Source organism: Gastrolobium bilobum, unplaced genomic scaffold, assembly GCF_033153095.1.
Source record: "Gastrolobium bilobum isolate Gb01-03AN ecotype WA unplaced genomic scaffold, APGP_CSIRO_Gbil_v1 utg3268, whole genome shotgun sequence".
Lineage (NCBI taxonomy): Eukaryota > Viridiplantae > Streptophyta > Magnoliopsida > Fabales > Fabaceae > Gastrolobium > Gastrolobium bilobum.
Genome location: NW_026899992.1, coordinates 518982 through 542868, shown reverse-complemented (window position 1 = coordinate 542868; position 23887 = coordinate 518982). Strand labels below are relative to the sequence as shown.

The 23887-nt window shown below is 36.8% G+C and overlaps 4 protein-coding genes across 5 annotated transcripts; all 4 read right to left on the bottom strand.

Moving 5' to 3' along the window:
- Positions 1 to 1176: 1176 nt before the first annotated feature.
- LOC133294736 (serine/threonine-protein phosphatase 7 long form homolog) lies at positions 1177 to 2659 on the bottom strand. Its single transcript, XM_061493479.1, has 4 exons — positions 2378 to 2659; positions 1684 to 2198; positions 1545 to 1578; positions 1177 to 1401 (listed from the first exon to the last, which is right to left on the bottom strand). The coding sequence occupies exons 1-4, from the start codon at positions 2657 to 2659 to the stop codon at positions 1177 to 1179; spliced, it is 1056 nt and encodes a 351-aa protein (XP_061349463.1).
- Positions 2660 to 4495: 1836 nt separating this feature from the next.
- LOC133294705 (pentatricopeptide repeat-containing protein At5g14770, mitochondrial-like) lies at positions 4496 to 10331 on the bottom strand. Its single transcript, XM_061493449.1, has 4 exons — positions 6960 to 10331; positions 6483 to 6619; positions 6269 to 6392; positions 4496 to 5136 (listed from the first exon to the last, which is right to left on the bottom strand). The coding sequence occupies exon 1, from the start codon at positions 10153 to 10155 to the stop codon at positions 7015 to 7017; it is 3141 nt and encodes a 1046-aa protein (XP_061349433.1). The 5' UTR covers positions 10156 to 10331; the 3' UTR covers positions 4496 to 5136; positions 6269 to 6392; positions 6483 to 6619; positions 6960 to 7014.
- Positions 5397 to 6641, bottom strand: LOC133294735 (probable serine/threonine-protein kinase CST). Its single transcript, XM_061493478.1, has 3 exons — positions 6483 to 6641; positions 6210 to 6392; positions 5397 to 5618 (listed from the first exon to the last, which is right to left on the bottom strand). Exons 1-3 carry the CDS (start codon positions 6639 to 6641, stop codon positions 5397 to 5399), a joined length of 564 nt encoding a protein of 187 aa, XP_061349462.1.
- A 2556-nt stretch (positions 10332 to 12887) lies between the features above and the next one.
- Positions 12888 to 23391, bottom strand: LOC133294698 (RNA polymerase II C-terminal domain phosphatase-like 1). Of its 2 annotated transcripts, none has more exons than XM_061493435.1 (17): positions 22688 to 23391; positions 21319 to 21789; positions 20741 to 20951; positions 20322 to 20479; positions 20143 to 20213; positions 19827 to 19932; positions 19596 to 19679; positions 18905 to 19492; positions 18741 to 18804; positions 18107 to 18237; positions 17923 to 17976; positions 17399 to 17495; positions 15581 to 15816; positions 15380 to 15469; positions 14151 to 14216; positions 13962 to 14035; positions 12888 to 13653 (listed from the first exon to the last, which is right to left on the bottom strand). In XM_061493435.1, exons 1-17 carry the CDS (start codon positions 22940 to 22942, stop codon positions 13545 to 13547), a joined length of 2865 nt encoding a protein of 954 aa, XP_061349419.1. In that variant the 5' UTR covers positions 22943 to 23391; the 3' UTR covers positions 12888 to 13544. The 2 variants fall into 2 exon arrangements, with proteins under 2 accessions (XP_061349419.1, XP_061349420.1); XM_061493436.1 differs by having other exon boundaries at positions 21319 to 21516.
- Positions 23392 to 23887: the final 496 nt, after the last annotated feature.

The following is a 23887-nucleotide window of genomic DNA, read 5'->3' as shown; positions in this document are numbered from 1 at the left end:
TTTTAGTATAAAAACATTTTATAAATGTTGTAAGATGAAAGAATCCATGATAAAAAAACCTAAATAATAACAATCCATACTGGAACCTGTATGTGGACCTTTATTAGTCTCAAAAAATATATTTTCATAGTAAATAAAAAATTAAACAAAAAACTAGTTGAAACTAACTTTAATCACTTATTAGTAACCAATTTTGAACAGGTCAGTTTAATTCTCTGATCGTTCAATTTTGGTTTGAACCGGTTGCCTGATCACTTCACTAATTTTCCCATTGAACTGATTGAAATTTTATTATTATTTTTATCATTGGGATTGGAAATTTATTTGACATATTTAAATTTGGATCTTTCATAGATTAGTCAAAGGCCTAGCTCTCTCCACACGTTCTGGGTATCCTCAGCAAACCAACCCTCCATGTCAGCATCAAGCCCTTGAGAAAATGGCTGTGAGTAAGGCTGTGAGTATGCCTGCTCGGCCCCAGCCATAGCCATGGGACTGGCCTGGAAAATTGGCTTTTGTGAATCCATGTATGGGTGCTGAGACTCCGGCTGGCTAGGACCACCCGCATCCTGCAATCCGTGATGATACATCGGCTGTGACCCGTAAGTAGTCCCAATGACTGGAGGTCTGAACCATCCCTGACTCTCGACCACTGGCATCGGTGCAATGATCGGAACAGGGACAACTGCTACTCGCTCACGCGTACGTCCTAATCTGTGTCCCTCCTGTCTATTACGGGGAACATCCACGGACAACTGCGGATCAGGTTGTGTCTGCACTGGGGGTGCCTCAGGTCCTGGCTCATCGACTTGTGAATTCTCACGAAACATGCCAATAATCCTGCCAATCTCCTCATGGATATAGTCTAAGTCGAAGCGAGGAAAATCCTCTGCGGTTGTTGCATGATGCAGCATCTCTAGACCTTCAATCTGTAGCATAAAAAATTGTTAGCAATGTCAAAGAATAGTCAAATACGTAACAACAAGCTAAAATTTGTCATAAACTCACCATTCGTCCAATCTTTGCTGCCCTGCGAGAAATGTATCTCTTTCCCCTCGCTCTGTACCACTCCAGGTACTCATGGTTGGGTGACATCAACCCTAGTAAATGAGGGGGAAGAACGATATGCTGCTCCCTGACCTGCCATCTTTGTATCCATGGACGAAGCTTACGCCTCTAGTTCTCGTCAACCTTCCCCTGCAGCGTATGATCATGGATCCCTCTCAACTTCCTGCTCACATCCGGGATGGGCTGATCCAGACCAAACTGTCGCATGCACCTGTCCGGTTGACATGCCTCTACGGTGTGGAAGTAAATAAGGGGTCCGACAGCAAGCCAAAGGTATTGCTGCTCTGGAGTCACGTCCAGCCACTGATAATCGATATATGGTTGCCAAACAACCTACACACAAAATGGTAAAGAATATATGGTGTATGGTGACATGTCAAAAAGATACATGCATTATGAAATAACAACATATTAAGTATCCAAAACCGTTCCTCATCTCTACATAGTGTATCCAAGGTTGCCCGATAATGGGTGACCTCATGAGGTTTAAACTTTGCCACCGTATTAAACCTGTCATCAGAAACATACATCATCAATCAATCATAATCAAGCAAGTGTACAGTTAGTATATATGATAACTCAGTAGCGAAATTGAATAAAACTAATAAAGCATACCGGCATCCATATTGCAAGCCCAGCTCTGCATGAGGAAGAATGGATGGAGCAATGGGTGGAAATCGTACCCATGCCCAAATCTGAAGAAGAATATGGCAACCACCCATGTCTGATCGACCGGCATCTGTTACTTCGGACAAGTTCCTGAACAAGTGTGTCAGAACCGCAGATCCCCAGCTGAAACGACCAATCTCATCAAATCCTCCCCCCGGCAACGAGACTAGCCGACAACCGATATTGCTACCTCCAGACTTGTCCGCCAGCAACCAACACCCCAGCATGCAAGCAATATGCGCCTTTGTGAAAAATATCTCGCGATCATGATCCCCAGCATGATCAGTCCACCAGGTATATAACCGATCTAAGAATGAGATGCGGAGGTCACCTGAATGATGGAACTCATTGGCCTGTGGAGCCGCGCCAAAAGCAGCAGCACAAACAGCGGGCCAATCCTCATTTGTAGATCCGGTAACGACTTTCCCGTCAGTAGGCAATCCCAATATGCCGGCCACATCCTGTAAGGTGATAGTCATCTCACCTTGCGTCATGTGGAAGGTATGTGTCTCTGGTCTCCACCTCTCGACCAGAGCACTAATTAACGGGGCATCGATATGAAATTAATTATACAATTATCACGTGTTAACGAATGATATTGAATAATTACATAAATACAAAACAGTCGTAAATTGCATACCTGGAGATGTCGCATCCGGGCAACATGGATAAAGCCTGCCTGTGTAAGGTAGTGTGTGACCACCTCTGGAATAGCCCTGGTAGGTGGCCCACCCTGTGGTTTCCCACGCCGGGTCTTGAGTCTCCTCACATGCTCCGTATTCCACACTCGTTGTGAAATATGGGCACGCTGCGTCCTCTTACGAAGGACGTCCCATCTATAAGGGCCAGGGATGATATACATGTTGGGATCGGTAGGCTCTGCATCCGATCCACCACCCGAAGATGATGATAATTCAACCATGACCCTAAATTATATAATATTAATAATCAATAATTAAATTAATCAAATGACACAACATTTTGTATGTACAAATTAATTAAGCAATGCCGTAGTTTATTATAAAAAAATTAAGCATAAACCCTACGTTTTTACTATAATCGAAATTAATGAAATAATATTAATAAGTAGTACAGTCATTTATTTGTAATTAAATAATAATAAAACATCGGATACAAATTAAATCATACTGACATAATACTTAACCCTAAGTCACTCATAACTTCATAAATATGTACTAATCATCACACCTAACTGACTACATAATTATCAATACACTCCCGCATTAATAACATTATACAAAATTTACGAAGTCACTATCACTATTTTCTAAATCACTAATTCATACGTTAAACCCCAATGCATAATTAAATATTAATAATCATAACTACGTAACAAAAAAATTACTATAGCATCACAAGATTCTAAAGCATGGTACAAAATTTCTAAGTGACTATCCTAATGTTCTAAGTCTCTAATATACGATAAATCCTAACATGTTTGCAAAGTAGCAAACAAATTACTATATCATTACTAAATCTAAAGCATGGTACAAAATTTCTAAGTGACTATCCTAATGTTCTAAGTCTCTAATATACGATAAATTCTAACATGTTCGCAAGGTAGCACTGTAATTTAAACGTATACATAGCAGGTATTACGAACTTACCTAAGTTGGCAAAGCTTCGCAATCAAAAGTTTCGCGTTCAGTCAGGAGCATAATCCAAGGTTAGAGAGAGGTGAAAAGTGAGGAGTGAAATGGTAAAAAATGAGATATTTATAGGACACACATGAGACGCCCCTTTTGGGCGTCACATGTGACGCCCTATTGAGGCGTCTCCCCTTAGGGTGAGACGCCTCAATGAGGCGTCACATTGTGCAATACATCCGTAATTATTTTCAAAGCTGCAATAAATACGTAATTATTTAATTAAAAAGCATTATTTTAATTTTTTTGACAGTGGTTTAGTACAAATCCTCTAATTACTGGTTCACTAATACTCTAATACAATTTAGAAACTACTTTCAAGTCTCGATACTACAGTTGATGTAACTGTGTAAGACACCGCTCACACACTTAACCACTTAATATGTACTAAATCAGCAATGAAAATTATTGTTGTCTTCCCCTATCCAATATACTAATCATGGTTAGCACGAAAAAAATTAAATGTTGTACATGTAAGACAATCATGGTCCACGTAATTGATGTTACACATGTTCAATGACACCGTGGAAGAGCATTGTCTGTACCTAATGTGCCAAAGAATGTTTCTCATTTAAAACCGATGTACACAGCTTTGGATTGGTTCTGCTAGAGATTTTAATACTCAACTGCCTCTATTTTAAATCCCAGCAGCGACCAACAATAGCTGAAGTTGTGGTTAATTTAGAACAAACGGAGGCAAAAGTTGGGATTGGATAAACAGAGCTCACATGGAAGAACCTATAAGTTTACTCCATTCCCTCCTGCTGAAAGAACTAAAAGGATGTAGCATGTGCGTTTTTATTAACATCGCTCCTTCATATAGCTTATGTTGTGTTTATTTCTTCAATCATTTGTGTAACAACCTTATATAAAGCGGACAGTTTTAATGTAACTCTTGGCAAGCAATGTCTCCATAAAAGTAGTACAAATATCACATTAGCTATAATCAACCAACATTCAGTACGAAAACCACAAAAATAATAATAATAATAATAATAACATGCAGAATATTGCTGTGCAAAGTTTCTATAGCATGTGTAAATAGTGTTCATATTCAATTAAAATTGCGTCTAAGACTCTTAAGTACATACCTAATTATATCCTGTAAAAAAACACAACCTAATAAAGATAAGAAATCTATATACAGATGTTTAGAGTTTAGTGTAGATTATGAGTATGGAGCAGCGATAAGGTTGCTCTTTGTAATCGAAAGATCACGGGTTTGAATCTTGGAGCCTCACTTTTACTCTTGCAAGTTGGGGAACCTTATGTACCGAGATTCACCTTTTTATGTTCAAAGTCTAGTGTACAAGAGCAGATTGTCTGGGAGATGGCAATGGGAATTCAGTGGGAGTATGCTTTAAAGAGGAACGATTCTTTGCAGGAGACTTTCTTATAGAAACATCAACTTTCTTCTGTTCCGATTGGGAGTTTCGCCCTGTATTTTTAGGGACTTCAATCTGTTCCAATGTTTCTAATACCTCTGTCATTGAAGGCCTTTCCTTGGGTTCACTAAGGCATTTTACAGCAAGAGTGAGGGTATTGGCCCTCCAACTTAGCGTCCATAATCCTAAATAAATAGTCTTCATTTGTCACCCAAATATGGTTTTGCCCAGTCTACCAGATTCTGCTCTATACCAGCTTTTGTTCTATCAACTGCGCATCTACTGGAAAAAAAGTTCAAGCAACACAACCCCATAGCTGTATACATCACTTTTGGTTGTCAACCTACCTGTCAACCAAAGTTTTAGTACGGTTAGATCAACATTATCTTTATCCCAAATTAGTTGGGGTTCAATTAATGACCAATAATTATAAAACAAGAACAGATAAAGGAAAAATAAATATAAAGCTTTAGTTTGATTATTAACAAAAATTGAGACGTGTGAAATGAGTTAGCTTCTGATCTATCCTATGGAACAGTCAACAGAGAAAACATAAAGAATCTAAAAGTTGAGGCACATATTTTCCTGTTTTGACAAAACATATGGATTAGAATTCAGAAGGAAAATGTTGGACCCCTAAAATGGGTTTATGAACGTAGGAGGAAGCAGAATAAAGATAAAGGCCATAGTGATCAGCCCATTGCAGTGGCAGATTCAGACAAGCAGCCCATGACAGTAGCTGTGCAGGCCATGGCAGATTCGTTGGGTGATCAACATCAGCCCATTGCTTCTTCGGGTGGCCAAGGCTTGGTGAAACAAATAGTGCTGGCTGTTGAGAAGAAAAGCACAACAAGAGAGTTTGTTATAAAAGAGCACACGTGGCAGGCATTGAATGGGGCATACCATGTGGGAGGGGAATGGGAGAGGGGAATCAGTGGCTAAATAGGAAAAAGGTAGTAAGGGAAGTTAGTTAGAAAGTTTGTAAGAAAAGTAAGGGTAGCTTGATGGGGAGTGGGGTTTTCTTCCTCGTTGAGTGTAGCCATTGTTAGTAGCTGAGTATTTTACTGGTTCAGTATTTGTAATTTCCTTTAAAGTGTCTCAAGTGGTCCGTTGTCAATAGTCCATTCTGAGTACTGTTTCATTGTTGAGCGTTAATCACTGTTTGTAAGAACTCAATTGCAATTCAAGTTTCAATATGTTTTCCAGATTAATATCTGTTAATCTTCTGGTGCCATCAGAAAATCATTAACCCCATTGCACTAGGTATCAGTGTGACAAGCCATGTTGGTTGCCAGACATTTATAATTTACACTAAGAGAAGAAACTGAAGTATAGATCGGATTTATACCTTGACTCTCATAGGATTGACTTGTACAACGTAGCATGTTAAAATGGACATAAATGATTAAAGACTACTAACCATAAATCTTAGAAACAAAGCAAAATACCATTTACAGTTAATGCAAAGCTGAAGCATACCTGTTGCAATATATTTAGGTGCAGCATATCCATGAGTGCCCATGACTTGAGTAGAGACACGAGTTCTATCACCCGTAGGGCCAGCCTTCGCTAAGCCAAAATCAGAGAGTTTAGCACTGAACTCCTGTAAATCAATGCATGATAAGGAATTATTTTTCATAATATAATAGTGATGAAGAAAGTATTACATCATTTTAATCCTCATTGATCTTACTGCATCTAGTAGGATATTAGATGCTTTAAAATCACGGTATATGACTTGCGATTTGACATTGTGAAGAAAAGAAAGTCCTCTGGCAGCACCAATGGCCACTTTCATCCTCACTGACCAAGAGAGTGGCTGTGGTCCTCCTATCAAATACAATGAACCCATCAATCAATGCAAAATACTGTAATATGCTGTTTTCCTAAATGCATTAGTTATCAAATCATACTCAAATATCTGTTATTTTGGCAACCAATGAACTGATATCTTAATTTTGACATATCATAGCTTTCTCTTTGTTTTTTATTTTTTTAGCTGAAAGACATATCATAGCTAATAACAAAGAAGATCATTGTAAAGGAACCAGTGATCTTTGTTGATATCTTTCTTATTCTCTATTGAGTTTCTTTGACGACAAAATGATTAAGGAAATAGCTGAATAAACTGAAATTACAAAAGAACAGTGCAATGGTTACAATCACTTACTTTGATCGTTGCAGCAGTCTAACATCATCTCATTGTCTGTCTATTAGACCATCTGTCATGCATTCTTCTTTTGTGTGAATACCTTCAACAACCTTTTAGCATCAGCCTTTTTTCCTGGTATAGAAAAATTTGAACTGATATATAAGAGGGTGCTCTCAGATGGCACATGTCCTTTTTCACACATCTCTCTCAGCAATTTTTTTGCCTCAGCCCGATATGACAGTTTAAGTGCCTTGTCCATCTCTGGCTGATACGATAGTTTGCACCATCCACAGATTAGAATGTCATATGTTGAAGAATTAGGAATTCTTCCTCGTGTCAGCATCTCGTTCAAAAGTTCTCTAGCTTGACGCATCTTTCCTGCTTTTGCATAATCATTAATAAGCACATTATATGTTCCTGTAGTGGGAACAAAACCTTTGGTTATCATTTCACAATAAAGTTTTATAGAATCCTGTTTATTTCCAACTCTACCATGGCCAGAAATCAATATATTATAGGTAGTGGCATTTGGGACAAGTCCTCTTTCCTGCATCTCGCCAACTAATTTATCTGCCTCTCTCATCAAACCAGCAGTTGAAAGACCTCCTAAAAGGGTATTGTAAGTCGTAATATTTGGAGAGATTCCATTAACCAACATCTGTGAATAAGTATTAAACGCCTTCTCCACATGACTGCCTGTACAGTAACCACAAATAAGGGCATTATAAGTAACAATATCAGCTAAAATTCCTCTTGTCACCATTTCATTGAGCACCACATTTGCTTTTCTAGTCATCCCTAACCTGCATAACACAGTGATTAAAGTGTTATACACAGTCTGGTCGAGTTTGAGGCCCATAGCCACAAGCTTCTTGTGGATTTGCAAAATTGCATCTGCTTTTTTACTCCTTGAAGATGCTTTAAGCAGAAACTTGTGAGTAACTGGCATAGGTACAAACCCCATAACCAACATTTCATTCAAAACCTCCATTGCTTTTTCAATTGCACCAGTTTTACAAAGCCCACCAATCAGAATGTTATAAGTGACCACATTTGGCATTATCCCGTGGCTCTTCATCTCCTTCAAGAGATCCAAAGCATTCTCTGTGTTACCTTTTATGCAGAATGTGTTAATTAGAGTGTTATACGTAACACAATCTGGAGCCAAACCCAACTCTATCATTCTTGAAAACACAGATTGTGGTTCATATTTCCCCAACCTCAAAAGTCCCTTAATCAAAGCATTGTAAGCAACAACATCAAACCGTGTGTTTTTCGCTGTCATTTCCTGGACTAAGGAAAGAGCAGCTGACTCGTTTCCTTCTTTAAAGTAGCCATCTATTAAAGAAGAGTAGTTAACAATATCTGGGCTAATACCCCTGGAGTGCATATCTTTAATTAATGACTGAGCTTCCTCCATCCTTCCAACTCTTTTCAAGTTGTTTAACAAGACATCAAATATGACGTTGTTTTCCTCCAATCCCCATGATTCCATTTCCTTATAGAAACCAGCAGCAGCTTCCTGCTCACCTGCCCTAAAATAGCCATCCATTAAATTTGTATAAACAAAAGTATTTGGCATAATATTCCTTTGGACCATCATCCTTAACACATCAACTGCTTTACTAAGCATTCCTCTTTTAGTATATCCATTTATAATAGAAGAAAAAGTAATAACATTTGGAAGAATATGTTCCTTCTCCATTTTTTGCAATACTGACTCTGCGAGCTCCATGTCTCCTAGCTTGCAATACCCATCAAGCAATGCTGTATACGTGACACAGTTTGGGACTAGATTGAACTTCAAAATGCTTTGGAACATTTCCTCAGCTTCTTTAGATTTCCCAACCTTGAAAAGTCCATCCATCATAGTTGTGCACATAATTAGATCAAAAGAAACGCCCCGAACAACCATTTGGCTTTGAAGATTAAAAGCTTCTATTACCCTCCCTGATTTGAAGAAAGAATTAATAATTGTAGAGTATGAGACATGATTAGGATCTAAACCCATTTCATACATCTCTCTCAGCAACACCACCGCTTCAATTAATTTACCATGCCTGCAAAGTCCATAAAGAATAGAACTACAAGTAACCACATCAGGCATGATTCCATTCATAATCATTTGCTCATACAGAAAAAGGGATTCTTCAATTCTATGATGCCTACAGTATGCAGTAATCAATGTAGTGTATGTGACAACCGTTGGCCGCAAATCTCTTATCTCATCCTGAGTATCAACAACATAATTTTTTAACTGACCAGATTCTTCATCCCTCCGAAAGGCTAAAATTTCATTGATAAGAGACTCGGCCCTTACAAGATCATCCATTTTACAAAAAGCATTGAGCAAAGTATTATAAGTAACAATATCAGGATTGACACCATTCTTCCAACTGTTCTCCATCAAATCTAGTGCATGACTCATCAACCCAGCTTCACAGTACCCATCAATCAAGGTGTTTAGACCTATAACATCTTGTGGAATCCCCCCATCGACCAGGTTGTAAATGACCCACTCTGCATATTGAACCAATCCAATTCGGCAATACCCCTTAACTAGTACATTGCAAGTGATTGAATCAACACATACACCCTTTTTAACCATTTCAGACAACAATCCAAAACCCTGATCAGTCAATCCCTGCTCACAGAATCCCCAAATGACAGTATTATAGGTAACAGTATCAATATCAATATCAATATCATTATCTTTCCTGAGATACCCTAAAGCCAAATCCAAGTCCCCCATTTTGCATAACGAATGAACCAATATGTTAACAGTGAAAACATCAGGCACAACCCCACAAAAGACCAGCTCGGAATACAACACTTTTACCTGAGAAACCAAACCAAAGGCATTGAATTCATACAAAAGCTTATTCCACAAAGGCAAAGAGGGAACAAGACCAAGACCACGCATGGAAAAGAAAGCATCAGAGGCTAAGCAGAACCTGCCACATGCCAAGTAGAGGCGAATGAGGGTGCAAAAGAATGAAGCATAGAGATGGGTCTTAGTGGGTGGGATCAAAATCGAATATTTATGGAACATGGAGGAATAGGAGAATCTTCTGATGGTTTGAGGGAAAGTGAGAATCAAAGGGTAGTAGTAGTTGTTGTTGTTGTTAGAATGGTGAAGAGGGTGGAAGGTTCTGGTGGATGAGGAAAAGAACAGAAGGGTCTTGGTATGAAGGTTCTTGAGATGCCTCATCATAACATAACACAACACAAGCAACTTCAAACATCCATTGAAGCTCAGCTACACTGCTATGGAGGTCTTGTTTCCGCGCTCTTCTTTTTATTTCTCTCTTCAATTTCCTATGTCAGGGGGCTTAGTAAATAAAAAAGAATAAGAGTCATATTCATAAGAACAGATATCTGGATGCTAAAGTAAACGCAATGGAAGGGAGGAGCGTCTAGCTTCCCTCCGGAACAAAAGGTAAATGTCGACTTAAAAGAGAATGGAGATATATTATTTTTAAAAATATATTTAAGTTCTTTTTATTTTGTTTAAAATAAAAAGCACACAAAAAAAAAATAATTAAGTGATTCAGGCTCACTTTATTATTTATTTACTATTTAGTGGTCCCTCTCACATGAGTGAATTTTTTCTTCTCTTTTTACCCCTCTCATTTTTTTCTTTTCTCATTTTGACCCTCCGTTTTGAGAGAAGGAGCATCTCAAATTTCATGGAGCAGGAGCACTACAATTCTTCTCAAGAATATTCTTATTACCAAAATTTTTTACTACTAACTTACTACCTATCTAATCATCATTGAATCAAAGAGAGAAAATGCTAAAAAATTTTTGAAAAAAGAGAAAATATTGATACAATAATGATTTGATAAGTAGTGAGTTAGTAGTAGAAGATTTTGGTAGTAAGAATATTCCTCCTCCACAAAAAATACCTATTTCTATAACTATTCTATAAAATAGTTGTAAAAATAAAAATACAATCAAATAGACATGTATCCCAAAATTGTGTTCCATGTACTTTTTTTTGGTTTTCGTCGTTTACATTCCTTCTGTATCCAAGGCATACAAGGAAGAAAAAAAAAAATTCTTCTAATTTTTTATTTTTTTGGTATACCAATTTTAATCAACTCTTTGATGTAAGTTAGTCTTCAAAATTTTACAAATTTTAACTATTTGAGTCAGCTATAAAACTAGACCAAAAATATTTCAACCGAAATCTATTAAGCCTGATACGGACTTGTTCGTACTTGACCCAATCTTTAGTGGGCCGATTCGAATGGTTGCGTTAATCAGAGTCAAATTGACACACATCTATCACAACTCACAACTTACATTTAGATATTTTTGTTTGTTCAATTTCTTTAAAAAAAATACAACTGTTATCTCTTTTTTTTTCCTTCTTTTCTTTACAAGGATTGAAAGTTTTGCTTATATCTAAAACGTATCGGCATCATCCAAGTGGCTATTTGAATTTGAATGTTAAAAGTTCCAAAGATGTTTATCCTTCTCTCTCAACACTCATGGGAAAGCCTTTCACCTTCACTGTTTCCGGATTAAAATTGCAAAAGCAATGCATAGAAGTCAAAATGTATCAGGCATCACATTTATTTTGTCATTGTTATTAGACTTTGACTCAAATTGGTGAACCAATCACGTGGTCAGATTGAGTAGTCCACTAGAGCAGTAGTATTACCATGAATCGTGGACTATTTAGGATGCCATTCTGCTAGGGAAAATAAAAAAAAAAAAAATAATAATAATTAGACATTATTTCTTTCTTTTTTATAAACTATATGTATTCTCCACGAGAGGTAATTCTATTCCGGTCAAATTCAGGATTAAGATTTTAAACTCCTCCCAAATATGGTACTATGAATCGAACACATACTCACACTCCCACCTGTTCATCCCATGCCAACTAAATTACTATCATTTAGTATTAAATATCATTTCTTTTTCAGTATAAAGGAAGAAGAGGGTAAAAAGAGAAAGATTTGGATTCATTCAGAAAGAATCTATATGACTCATAATTTCTTATCCCTCCCCTTTTGAGAGAATCAGAAAGGAAGAGAACAAAGAGATGTAAAGAAATTTCTTGTCTCAATATTATTTACATACTTTTTCTTCTTTCTTTTGTTATGAAATCCAACAAGTTAAACAAATCACGTCATTTTCTACCCTATCAAACATTTTACTCATCTCCATGTCCATGCCACTGAAATAGCTACATCAGCACCACCCAACCACAGGAAATAGCTACACCACGTCCTTTCCTCTAATGGAAGTTAATTAAAATTGTTTCTGCTATTAAAATTTCAAATAAAAGTATGTGAGTGCTAACTAAGCATGTAAATGCTACTTATACAGGTTAAGTATCAGTAAGTTCACACCTTTCCAATTTAAACTTTCAGTAACTAATATCTCCTACGTTTATATTGTTTAAAGATTAATTCAGAATGTGCTTGATCCTCACCAATATCATTTTTAGAAAAAATTTAAAGTTTAAATTCCAAAACCCGCTGCAAATCGAACTAGTCACAAAACGATAAACCGATTGAAATATCTTTAAAAAAGAGAGAGACTAATTTGGAATTTTCTCTTTTTAATTTCTGACTATACTGTGTACGATTTCTTAGACGCAGAAGACAATATCTGTCGATTCAAAGTTCAAACCACTCACAAAGTAAAATTGGAACCCCCATACATTTACATTTGTATTTTGTATTTTGTAGTGTTTGGAAACATTTATTAGTGAAGCAGCCAACATATCTTTATCATCTTTTCTGTAAATAAAAAATGTATGAATTCTCGGTTATTACCATCCCGTTCCCGTCAATCCAAAGCATTTATTTAGATATTATCAAGTTTTATTACCAATTAAGATACGCTCAAACATCACTAATTTTGAGATAGATGTATATTGCATAAAAATTCTCTCATCAAAAAACTTTGGAACAAAATTGACAGATCATCATCACAATTGAGAAACTGTATTATACATCATCAGTGTGAGTTACAACACTATGCAAATTCACCAACCTCAAAGACTCCGTCAATAATCTTCAGAGGAGTGTGTGGTGATAGAATTAGTGGAATGAAAAACTATTAGCCGATTAGGTTAAATGAAAACCGACTTCCATGCATCAAAAAGACCTGTACTGAATGGTTGTACCATTACTTCAGTTAGAAAAACGTTGAATCAATTCTCAATTCCAATTGGTTCCTCTGTGAATGCTGCACCAAGTATACAAACCACAGAAATGCAAGTAATCATGGGACTTGCCTCATCAATCATCATCTTGTCTTGTGAACCGGCCTAAAAGCATAGCATTTCCAGGATACACAACCAATACTGCATTGCCTGGGAGGACCAAGATGTGAATATTGTTCAACACACTCTTTGACCAGTATATGACCCCAGTTCGGTGAGGATCTTACATTGGCACAAGTGGGTGCTCTATTTGGCTTTGGCTCAGTAACAAAAAGACTGAGGCCAAGTACCTACCCACTTAAGTGGAAATGGTCCACAACCCAACAACCACTCACCATATTGATGAATCAGTAACATATACATGCACCATCAAGAGTCATACCAGTAAGTGAGATTCAAAAGCCCATTTACACTTTTCAAGGAATTGGTGGAGCATTCCTGGGATATCTAGCCGAAGAGGGAATCCGCTGCAGAGTTCGCGGATATTCTTGCTTCAAACGTTTGTTCGACAATCCCTGAAATGACCTGATTCACATAACAGATGTAATGAACAGTAAGATAGTAAGAAAATAGTTATTAAAAGGAATACTGAAAGAGGGTAACAAAATAAATTAAAAAAATCAGCAAACAATTGTTAGAAGCCAATTCTATCTGTATAGGCGTTGTCTAATCAGTTTTCTTTATAATAATGACCAATAGCACACAAGATAGCTCGTGCTGCACCAAATAAACTTTAATTTGGAGGAAACCAATACGGGCTACAACAGAATATAAAGGTATAAAACATGTAAATAAAATCAAATATACACAATCTGCTATTCAAAGTAATAGACCTGGGAGAACTCTGCCGTTTCTGAATGCTTTGACCAAGCATTGTTCTTAGACTTCCAAGTGCCTTCTCAGCAGCCTGAAGAACGAATTCATCTTAGAGCTCCAACACCATGTGTGATGAAGTTAATCAAATTCAAGGAAGAAAACAAACTTCAATAAATAATGTTTCATAATTAAATAAAACAGTATACCTGCATTTTAGCCTCATCCCAAGTTAATCCGATCCCTTTACCAAATACCTGGCCATCTATTTCAACCTAAAATATAGAAAAAAATGTTTAAAATACTGCCAGAGATTTTTTATTTTTTTTAGAAAATGCCAAAACATAATAGCGATGTCACAATGCAGGGAAAACAAGACAGAATTGTATTATGGTAGAGAGGGCTTCCTTTACATAGTTTACAAGCCCTACAGGCTTCAAGTATGCTGTTAACAAAACTACTACACTGTACACCAGAGCCCAGATTCCAATTAGTAAAAGGGAATTTCCATCCAACACTCACCCTTCAACTTCCCTCCTCAAAAATATGCAAGGTATCTGGACAATCATAAGAAAATAGAACAGCAAACAGGAAATTTTATTGATATGAAGTAGGTACAGCAACTACTCATAAATCACTCAATGGAATTACACGCAGAAACCCAAACTACAATAAGCTTTTCGAGAGGCTCAGATTCTCTGCTACTCTCTTACTTTCCTCCAAGCTACTCACAATGAATCCACTCACTCCCTTTTACACTCTCTTAGCATAACCGTTTTTCCCTCCAAACTCACACCATCTGAGTTGTTTGTGAGCCCTGCTCCCCCTGGGTGTGCCCCTACTACACACCCTAGTGATAGGTGGCTTTGCAGCAAAACATAAGAATCATAAACTGTAAAAAACCAATTTAACCCAAAAGCTTAAGCTGTTGGGTGAGACTACATTAATAGTTTTATATATCTCTAACACACACCCCACACACAAGAACCCATTGGGCTTGAAGGGTGGATGATGCATCAGGCTCAGCCTACTTGTGCTAAGAAATTCCACAAGAGAAAGTGGAAGCGGTGAAGATCGAACCCGTAACATCAGAGCTTTGATATCATATAAAAAATCAATTCAACTCAAAAATTTAAACTGTTGGGTGAGGCGGTTTTATGTATCTCTAACTTAAACCACATAAATAAAGAGAAAGCAACATTAATTCTGATATTCATCCTGGAGACACCAAACTGCCTAATGTACCAAATATATAAAGAAAAATCAAAACATCGGCAAAATGTATATCTTAATCTGCCCATTGAAGGAATAAAGAACTAAAACACATAAATAAACAAGACTCAGTTTAGAAAAAGAGGGGCATAATCAATCTGCAATTCAATGAAACTAGTATTTTTAACACAATCAGTTCAGACCACTGAAGCATTAGATTACAAACCTGAGCATGTACTTCATCTTTCTGAACTGAATTTGTTGACACTGGAGCAGGCGGAGATAGAAAACTGACACCAAGACCCTCCATCATACACTGAAGAAATTGAATGCAGAAGTTATAGCAAATCAATAACACAAACATTCCCAGAGGCTAACAAAAATATGAGGGAAAAAAATATGTTGGTTGAATTCTTAAAAATCCTACCAATTCTTTGAGGGCAGAGACTGAACCCATTGACCTCTTAGAGACTTCCAATCTAGGATCTAAAACCCTTGATGGATCTGATGCAGTTGAAAATGAGACTGACTCTTCTTTAGGAAATGGCTGATTACCAAGAGAATTAACATTACCCACATAACCATTGTCATTTGCATTAGGAAAACCACTCACATCGCCATATGTGGAACCAGACTCATCCTTAGCACGACATAAATATATATCTACAAAAACATTCAGAAAGGTCAAGACATAATTCTAACTGAAATAAGTTTTTAGAAAAAGGAAAAAGGTCATTAGATAACATTGCCAAGCCATGTGTGCCATTGAAAATTATCTTTGTTTTATCATTATCTGACACTTGCGTCTAATAGGAGATTTTAGATGGTTTAGTGTCGCAACCGGGTGGTTACATTTAGTACCTGAATAGAATTTGTAAATCATATTATAATCTATCCATTTCCCCAAATCAATTTACTTTCTTTCTTCCTAGCTTAAAACAAACATACCCACACAAAGATCTTTCGGACCCACTCTCCTAGAAGCTTAAAATTTAGGTGGAAGCCCAAGAATGATTTCACCATTTTAGATCTCTAAGATATCTCCTCATCCAAGAGCCTTTCAAGCTTGAAGCATGTACAATGTATATTTACCTTGTGCTAAATTTTAAGTTAATAATGAAGTATGGGGCAGCAAGGTTCAAACTCTTGACCACTTGGTCAAAGAGACTTTGATACAATGTCAAAAGAACAACTATCTTATAAGCTTAAGCTATAAGGTGGAGGGAGGCCTAGGTGCTTTGGTTGAACTCTAGCCCCGTCGAATTTGGTCCTAGACGTGCTTTGGTTGGGTATCCTAAGTTTTCGTTTTGTTGAAGCTTCTTGTTGAGATATATAGTCTCACATTTGTTGTATGTGCAACTAATGTGGAGTTTATAAGGCTTTGGGCACTCCCACCCTTTGAGCTAGCTTTTGGGGTGGTGTATCCCAAGATTCTTTACATGGTATCAGAGCCTCGCCGCCCCCCACTTTCTCTTGTGGACTTTCTTAGCACAGGTAGGTTGGGCCTGTTGCATCTTCCACTCTTCAAGCCCAATGGGCTCTCGTGTGAGGGGGCGTGTTGAGATATATAGTCCCACATTGGTTGTATGTGCAACTAATGTGGAGTTTATAAGGCTTTGAGCACTCCCACCTTTTGAGCTAGCTTTTGGGGTGGTGTATCCCAAGATTCTTTACACTTCCAAATGTTGTTCTTGATGAACTTGGAGAAGTTTTAGTTGTTATGTATACTTGCTTGCCAAGACATTTCCGTTGATAGTCATTCCTGCAAAGTCTCTTCTTCTTTGGTCATGCAATATTTTTCAACTAGCTCTTCAGGTTGATGGTCGTTTTAGCCACCTTGCTAAGTTATCTTTCCAACATTTTTCATATCTCCAACGTATTTAGCATCCCTGAGTTGCCTTTGCAGCCATTTTTGTAGGAGAAATAAGTGCGTGAGCGTGTGAAGAAACAATTAACGGATTTTCGAATTTTTATGAAACTCGGCAGCAGAAAAGTTAGGAGACAGGTCACTGAAGATGTACGGCTCTAATACTATATTGAATATCAGGACTTGAGAGGCATGTATTGAAATATGTGTATAACAATAGCACAACAGAGGCTCTATTATATAGAGCGACTATAACAATTACATAAAACCAGTACAACAATGTGGGACTCCTTATCAACCTATTTTTAAGTTTTGTAAAGTAAACAATGCTAGATAATGTTGTAGCATGTTACAATTCAAAAATTTAGAATAACCTACCAGCCAAATGTTTGATAGAATCCTCAGCAGCCTTGTGTTGAGCTTCCTTTCTAGTTCTGCCAAATCCTTGACCAACTTTTTTTCCAGAAAACCATGCCTGCATATAAAAAACGACCATTATGAGTTGACCAAGGCATATCAATAAATTTTCATCAAGTCACATCACTCTACAGGAAGCTAGGTGGAATCAACTTTGAGCCTTTGACTTAAAGAATGTATTAAATTTATAAGTTTGTTTTTCCAGATACAACAATAACATCAACAATTCCAAATTTACTCATTAGGACACCCAACCCTGAGTTAAGTATATGGAAGTCAAAAGAATTGGTACAGTTCACCACTATGTAGAACAAAATCAACTTCATCCAGTTAATTACGCATAGGGAAAAATAAATATCACATACAGCAGATTCACTGATTCGAGAAAGAAAATTATCCGAATGAATGAAAATCAAACTAATTCATAAATAACTCTAATTTCCTGTAGAAAATCAAAAAAAATTCCTGCCCACAATTAAAGATACCTCGATGGAGAATTGCAGTTCTGTGCTAGTGACCAAAGATGACATAAATTCCACCTGTTACGTTAAAGCAAAGAAACATTTTGGTATAAAAGAAAAAGAAACTTTAAACAGTACATTGGAGATTTTAAACTAAGCAATGATGCTATCTAATTACTTTGTAGCAGACAAACATATTTCAACTCACCTTAGTTCCACACTTCATTGCAATTTCCTGTAATACTGCAGCCGGAGTATCATCATGAAATACCGAATGACCAGATTCAGTGTCAAGATCCTTGTGGCCAGAAGATGACCTACTGAAGGGGATGTCATCACCTTCATAACAACCATGACATAATATCATTCTAATAATAAGATTAAAACAAATAGAACTGGAAAAAAAATACAAAAATAAAAATAAAAATAAATAAACAGTTAACAACACCCCATCAGAAAACAAAACAAAAACGAGACCATAAGAAAACATTGAGTTCATATAAAGTTTTTTGAAAGCTTACGTCAAGTGAAAAAGAAAATGAAGGACAATAAAAGGAAATCATCTGAAAAGATAATTTATTAAATAGAAAAGGTATATCCTTGTGACAACCAAAAAAAAAAAAAAGATTTGTGATTTCACAAGAAAAGAATAATCCAAAAAGAAAGAAAGAAAAAAAGAAATAACCTTAATTCAATATAGAACCAACTTAAACAAAAGCTCACTCATAATTACATTCTCGGGGCGAAATAACTGCAGAGAACCATCAATATAGGAAAAGAATACTTGGGGAAGAGACTGACGAGAAACAACCAAACACGTAGTAACAAGTGCTATAGCTTACCAGATAAAGAATGATAATTAGAAAGCGTATGACTTAATCTTGGGCGATCATCTCTACGATACATCTGCAAAAAAATTGTCTTAGTACAATTAATTAATTTAAATAAGGCAAAAGCCTGACCCTCCTGCAAAACCTTAGATGCTAGACTGACACACAGCCATTACCTCCTTTGGCAATCTTTGGAAGCCCTCGTGGGGTATTCTATCGGATGAAATAGAACTGTCAACCTTAGAGAAAAATGACAAATGATGAGGCCGCTGCTTCTCAATACGCATCGGATCAGAATCTACAGGAAATTCTTTAGGTACTACCCGATTTAGTGGCTGTGAATCAATCTCCTCTTCTACAGGAAACCATCCCCCACGTGATGGCACACGAGGAGCAGAAACTTGAATGGGAGGTCTAATGGGAATTGGAGGTTCACTAGATGCATGATCCCTAGTATCTTGTCCATGTTGCAATATGAGAAGCCTGCGCCTTGTATCTGGGTCTAATTCTGATTCAGGTACTTCACCTTCTTCTCTAGCAGGAGAACTATGCAAGCTTGATTCTGAAGAGGCAACTTGACCCATTGGCTTAACTAGAGTAGTAGTTTGAGGGAACTGTACATGAGGAAATTGCATCATAGATGCTTGTGCCGTTGAAGGCAGAACTGAACCAGAAGACACCATTGTGTATTGAAGAGAAGAAGTGAGCCTGGGATCTAGATTAACAGTTGTGGCAGGAATAGTTAAAGCTGCTGATATTGCATCCTAGCAGCAAATACAATCACAAAAAAACATATAAGACAAGCTTCAAGTATAATCATAGGTAAATCAAAGTTCCAATATATTTGTTCAGAGCTCAGGTTGATACCTTTAATCTTCTTTCTACTTCAGCATCTGCCATGCCATCAGATAAAAAAGGATCTCTGTTTCCATTGCAAGAAGATCCATCATCCTGCTCAGCAGTAAAACATCAACAGTTAAACACATATATATGACAGAAAACTGAATAATACACATTCTACTTGAATTTCATCATAGTATATACCCAGCAGAGCATAAGCAATAACATGTGTATACTTATACATGGACATACACTAACCTCTGAAACTAAATAATTGCTCACATCAGGAGGAGAAGGTATATCTCTGATATCATCTTCATAGGCAACTTCAGGAATCTTTTGAAGAAGACCATCATCAAATTCTCTGTCACCAAATCAGAAGTCATATTCAAGTCCTAGAATCCCATTTACCTTTATAATGATTGGAGAAAAGTAAACTGCTCAAAAATAAGAACTAACTATTACATGAGTTTTTGCATGTTAGGCAAGGAAAATAAGTTAATCTCTGCATTTTCCCCCACATTTCGCATGTAGAAATAACTGTTCAAAATAACTTTTAAAAGGATTAACTTACTTAAAGAAACCACCCCTAACATTGCAAGCAACATTTCTTGCAACACACAAGACAGGGACAGAATTGCTTGCCTACAAGACAAATAAGTTTAATCAGGTCATATCACCAAAAAAAGGATGAAACTCCATACATGCAACTGAAGGTATTGGGCTTCTAACTACATAAGAAAACAAATTTACTTCAGCTTGAGGAGCATAGTATGGAGCGAATGCAGGGACAACATGTACTCGAGGTTGATCTTTCTCATCCCACACTTTCAAGCGATCATCAATTACCAACGCCATCTTTGGATGGCATAAACCATCTTGGAAGACATTGAACAGTGACTTCTTCAAACCTATTATAATATTATGGAAACAGAAAGAAGCATTATAAGTAAATGAAACAGCAACTGTAGAAACATGGGCATATAATATATACTACAATGATAAAGCGCAATAGACAAGTTGCATCTCCATATCAAAGTCATATGGGTAAATTTTAAAAAATATCCTCATCCTCACAATTTGCTTCTAGTAGGTGCTCCCATCCACTACAAATATACAGCTTCTCATTGAAAACCAAACTAACAGAATACAAAAACAACCATGTCACTTACCAGACTTAACACATACAATGCGACCTAGAAGTTCTTTAGAATTTATCAGATTTGAATCTGGATCAAGAAGTCTCCACATTTCTAGTGCATAGTCCCTTTCAGCCATTGTGCAAACATAAACCTCAAAACGCTTGCGCCCTCTTGCAGTCAGGTAGCTCCGAAGATCTTCCCATGCAGGTCTCAACCTCACAAGTACACTTGTATCACGAATCTTTCCAAACATACAATTTTTAGTTAGACTAATGATTTTGACAAGCCTATCTGCTTATATGGTTTAAGAAAATAGATGAAACACAGATTATCTGTTTGTATCTACATGATCAAATAAAGCATTCAAGGCATAGGACAGTGTAAACCACCATAATGTGAAGATCACATTATTCTCTTCTCCAAACAAGAGTATAAGGCAGAAGTCACGCCAATGGCAATAAAAAGTACTGAGTGTTTACTTGATCCAATAGAGAAATAAGTCACTTGAAAGCAGGACCGAATTAGAATAATAAATCTAGAATAAAATGCACAATTCCAAGATGTGGCAGTAGATACAACTAAATGATTGGATAAAGAAAATTATATACCTGTGGATTGATGCGTGTCAGAATAATGTTCTTTTCTTGTAACCGTATCAGTGGTCGAAGTATAGGCTGATGACTGTCAGATAATGCTGGAACAATCTCAGATTGAACTTTTATCACTTTCCCATTATCAACAACCTGATCATTTTCAGCATATTGCTTCAATATACTCTTGTCATCTAGGTAGCGCTTGATCTCTGCCTGCATACCAGAAATTCGTTGAGGATCTATCTCAGAGTTTATTTTTCTCTGGAGTGCATCAATTCTATCCTCAAACGAGCGCATTGTGTTTGCTACTATAAGTGTTTCATCCAGATCAAAAACTATACCCAAACATCTAAGATTTAACATCACAAGGCATGAATTGTAAAGTCCCAAGGCAACAATAAATCCCCAGAAACATGGTCTATCATTATTCCGCGAATGCATTGCAACCAAATGTATTTCTTCCCCAGTTAGTGGCATTACAGCAGTCTGCAGGGGTCAATATTGTGACCATGGTTAAAATCCAGCAAAGGTAACTGATAACCACTTATAATTTAAGTGAAAAACAAAAATGACCAATGCAAAAAAAAAAATACAGTACGTTGCAAGCCAGCCATGGTTAAAATCCAGCAAGAATTGATGGGGACGAAAAGTTAACTAAATAAACACTTATAATTTAATTGAGAAACAATAACGACCAATGCAAAAAAGAAAAAAAAAAAGAAAAAAACACGTCATTAGCCAATGGAGGTGGGGGAAATGTTAAAGTAACATACAGTGCCAAAACAATGAGATATGCAGAGTTAAACACACTAAAAAATCATGAATAGCTCCCATTGCTAACTGTCCTACCATGATATCATAAACAACCCAACTTATATTTTGAGTAACAATACATAATGACAGTTTTGCCATTCGGTTCAAGTTAGGAAAACATTATACTACACTCTAGACTGCAAACTAAATAAATTCTTTCTTCAGCAAAAATCCTAAACAGCTGACCAGCACAGATACTACATTTCACTATCATCATGTACTTCTCAACATAGCAACCAAACCCTTGGCAACATCTGCCATGAGATTGGTAAGATCATTCATGAAATAGTCTCATAGAAGCATCATAACACCCTGTTCAGTTTAGAAGTAATGCTGAATACTGGGTATATGTTAAGTGACCAATTAGCCAGTTCCTTCAATATCAGAGTTCAAAACAGCAGATTTGGTAAGTTCAGGCAAATTATTATAAAAACTCTGACAAGATTAACACAGTCGTGAGTTATTATTCCAGTTTAAGTCCTCTCAGATTCTGTCAAGAGTCAAAATCCTTTTGGAAGATGGGGTTTTAGTGAGGTTTTTTTTTTTAATTTAATCATTTTATTTTTTTTACCTTGTTCTCTCTGATACACAAGGAGTGCAAGTGAAAGAGCGCGTCCTGCTGTTGTGTCTTTGACTCCATTTTGAAGCAAACACCACATGAAGTAACGGTGTGAAGCACAGCAAGTGGAGGACACCTCTCACTCGGTTGAGAGAAGTGGCTTATTCTGATTTCCTTCACATCGATGTTCTTGTTGTTGTTCTCTTCTGGGTATATCTCTACCTCCCCCAACACCACATCCCCTTGATACACCACCGATTTATACATTTTTTTTGTTCCCTTCAAATCAAATCACAAACACAAAAGTCTTTGCAATTTCATCAAGATTCCTTATAAGTAAGGGAAAAAGTAGTAGTATTCATCACCGCCGTCAAGAATGCTTTAAGATTCATCTGATTTTTGCATTACCAGCAACGAAATATATGTATATAAAATAAAATAAAAAATATTAGGCACTTTTGTTTCAAGGGGAAGTTTTAGATCAGTGATTGAAGGTGATGATGGCGACGGCGATTGGGAAAAAAAAAACAGTACTATGTATATTCCAAGAACCCTAACACTTTCTCGATGCGTTTGATCGTGAATCTCAGATTCCGTTGCCGGAAATTACAGTGGTTTTGGTGGCGCTGGTAGCTAGCTAGGGTTTGATGATGGGTTTGAAGATGATGAAATTTAAAGATCAAGTCGTCAGAGGAGAAACCGAAACCCTAGATCCAAAAAACGAAAGGTCCAAAATAGTACCTCTGATGCGTAAGCCAATGCAATTAAATAATACTAGCTTTAAAAAAAAATTAAGATAGGGTTATTTTTTAATTGGGTAAGTTTAGTATGAAAAATAATTATATATTTTCTATTATCTCCAAATTATCATCTATGATATTTTATCGTATTATCAAGTATTCCATTTTAAACTTGTAACTATTTTGGGATTAATCTTTCTTGTATTATAGGGATAGTTATATCTTCTACACACGTATAAAACTATGTAGGGTCCATATTTTTTTTCTTCTTCTTTTCACATAACTCATATGGAGCACATACACTCTTATATGTATAGGAGATAGAGGTGGCAAAGTGGACGGTCCGGCTTATCTCATTATTAACCCGCCAAAAAATAAGTCAGTGTCTCGCCTTAGCCCATCAGCCCGAACCTTTTTTACACTAGCTCATCATCAACCTGTCAAAAAATGAATTAATCTGACCCTTTCCGCT

What these genes read in the sequence shown, in the direction of transcription:
- LOC133294736 (XM_061493479.1), bottom strand. Translation starts at nt 2,659, where the DNA reads ATGGTTGAATTATCATCATCTTCGGGTGGTGGATCGGATGCAGAGCCT. An exon ending in CCCGGATGCGACATCTCCAG is followed by an intron (nt 2,199 to 2,377) that starts GTATGCAATTTA and finishes ATCACCTTACAG; the next exon opens with GATGTGGCCGGCATATTGGG. An exon ending in CAAAGTTTAAACCTCATGAG is followed by an intron (nt 1,402 to 1,544) that starts GTCACCCATTAT and finishes TTTTGTGTGTAG; the next exon opens with GTTGTTTGGCAACCATATAT.
- LOC133294735 (XM_061493478.1), bottom strand. Translation starts at nt 6,641, where the DNA reads ATGGGTTCATTGTATTTGATAGGAGGACCACAGCCACTCTCTTGGTCA. An exon ending in CTAATATCCTACTAGATGCA is followed by an intron (nt 6,393 to 6,482) that starts GTAAGATCAATG and finishes ATTGATTTACAG; the next exon opens with GAGTTCAGTGCTAAACTCTC. An exon ending in CTTTGTTTCTAAGATTTATG is followed by an intron (nt 5,619 to 6,209) that starts GTTAGTAGTCTT and finishes TCTTCTCAACAG; the next exon opens with CCAGCACTATTTGTTTCACC.
- LOC133294705 (XM_061493449.1), bottom strand. Translation starts at nt 10,155, where the DNA reads ATGATGAGGCATCTCAAGAACCTTCATACCAAGACCCTTCTGTTCTTT.
- LOC133294698 (XM_061493435.1), bottom strand. Translation starts at nt 22,942, where the DNA reads ATGTATAAATCGGTGGTGTATCAAGGGGATGTGGTGTTGGGGGAGGTA. An exon ending in AAGTAGAAAGAAGATTAAAG is followed by an intron (nt 19,493 to 19,595) that starts GTATCAACCTGA and finishes ATTTGCTGCTAG; the next exon opens with GATGCAATATCAGCAGCTTT. An exon ending in TCTCTGCCCTCAAAGAATTG is followed by an intron (nt 15,470 to 15,580) that starts GTAGGATTTTTA and finishes CAATTTCTTCAG; the next exon opens with TGTATGATGGAGGGTCTTGG.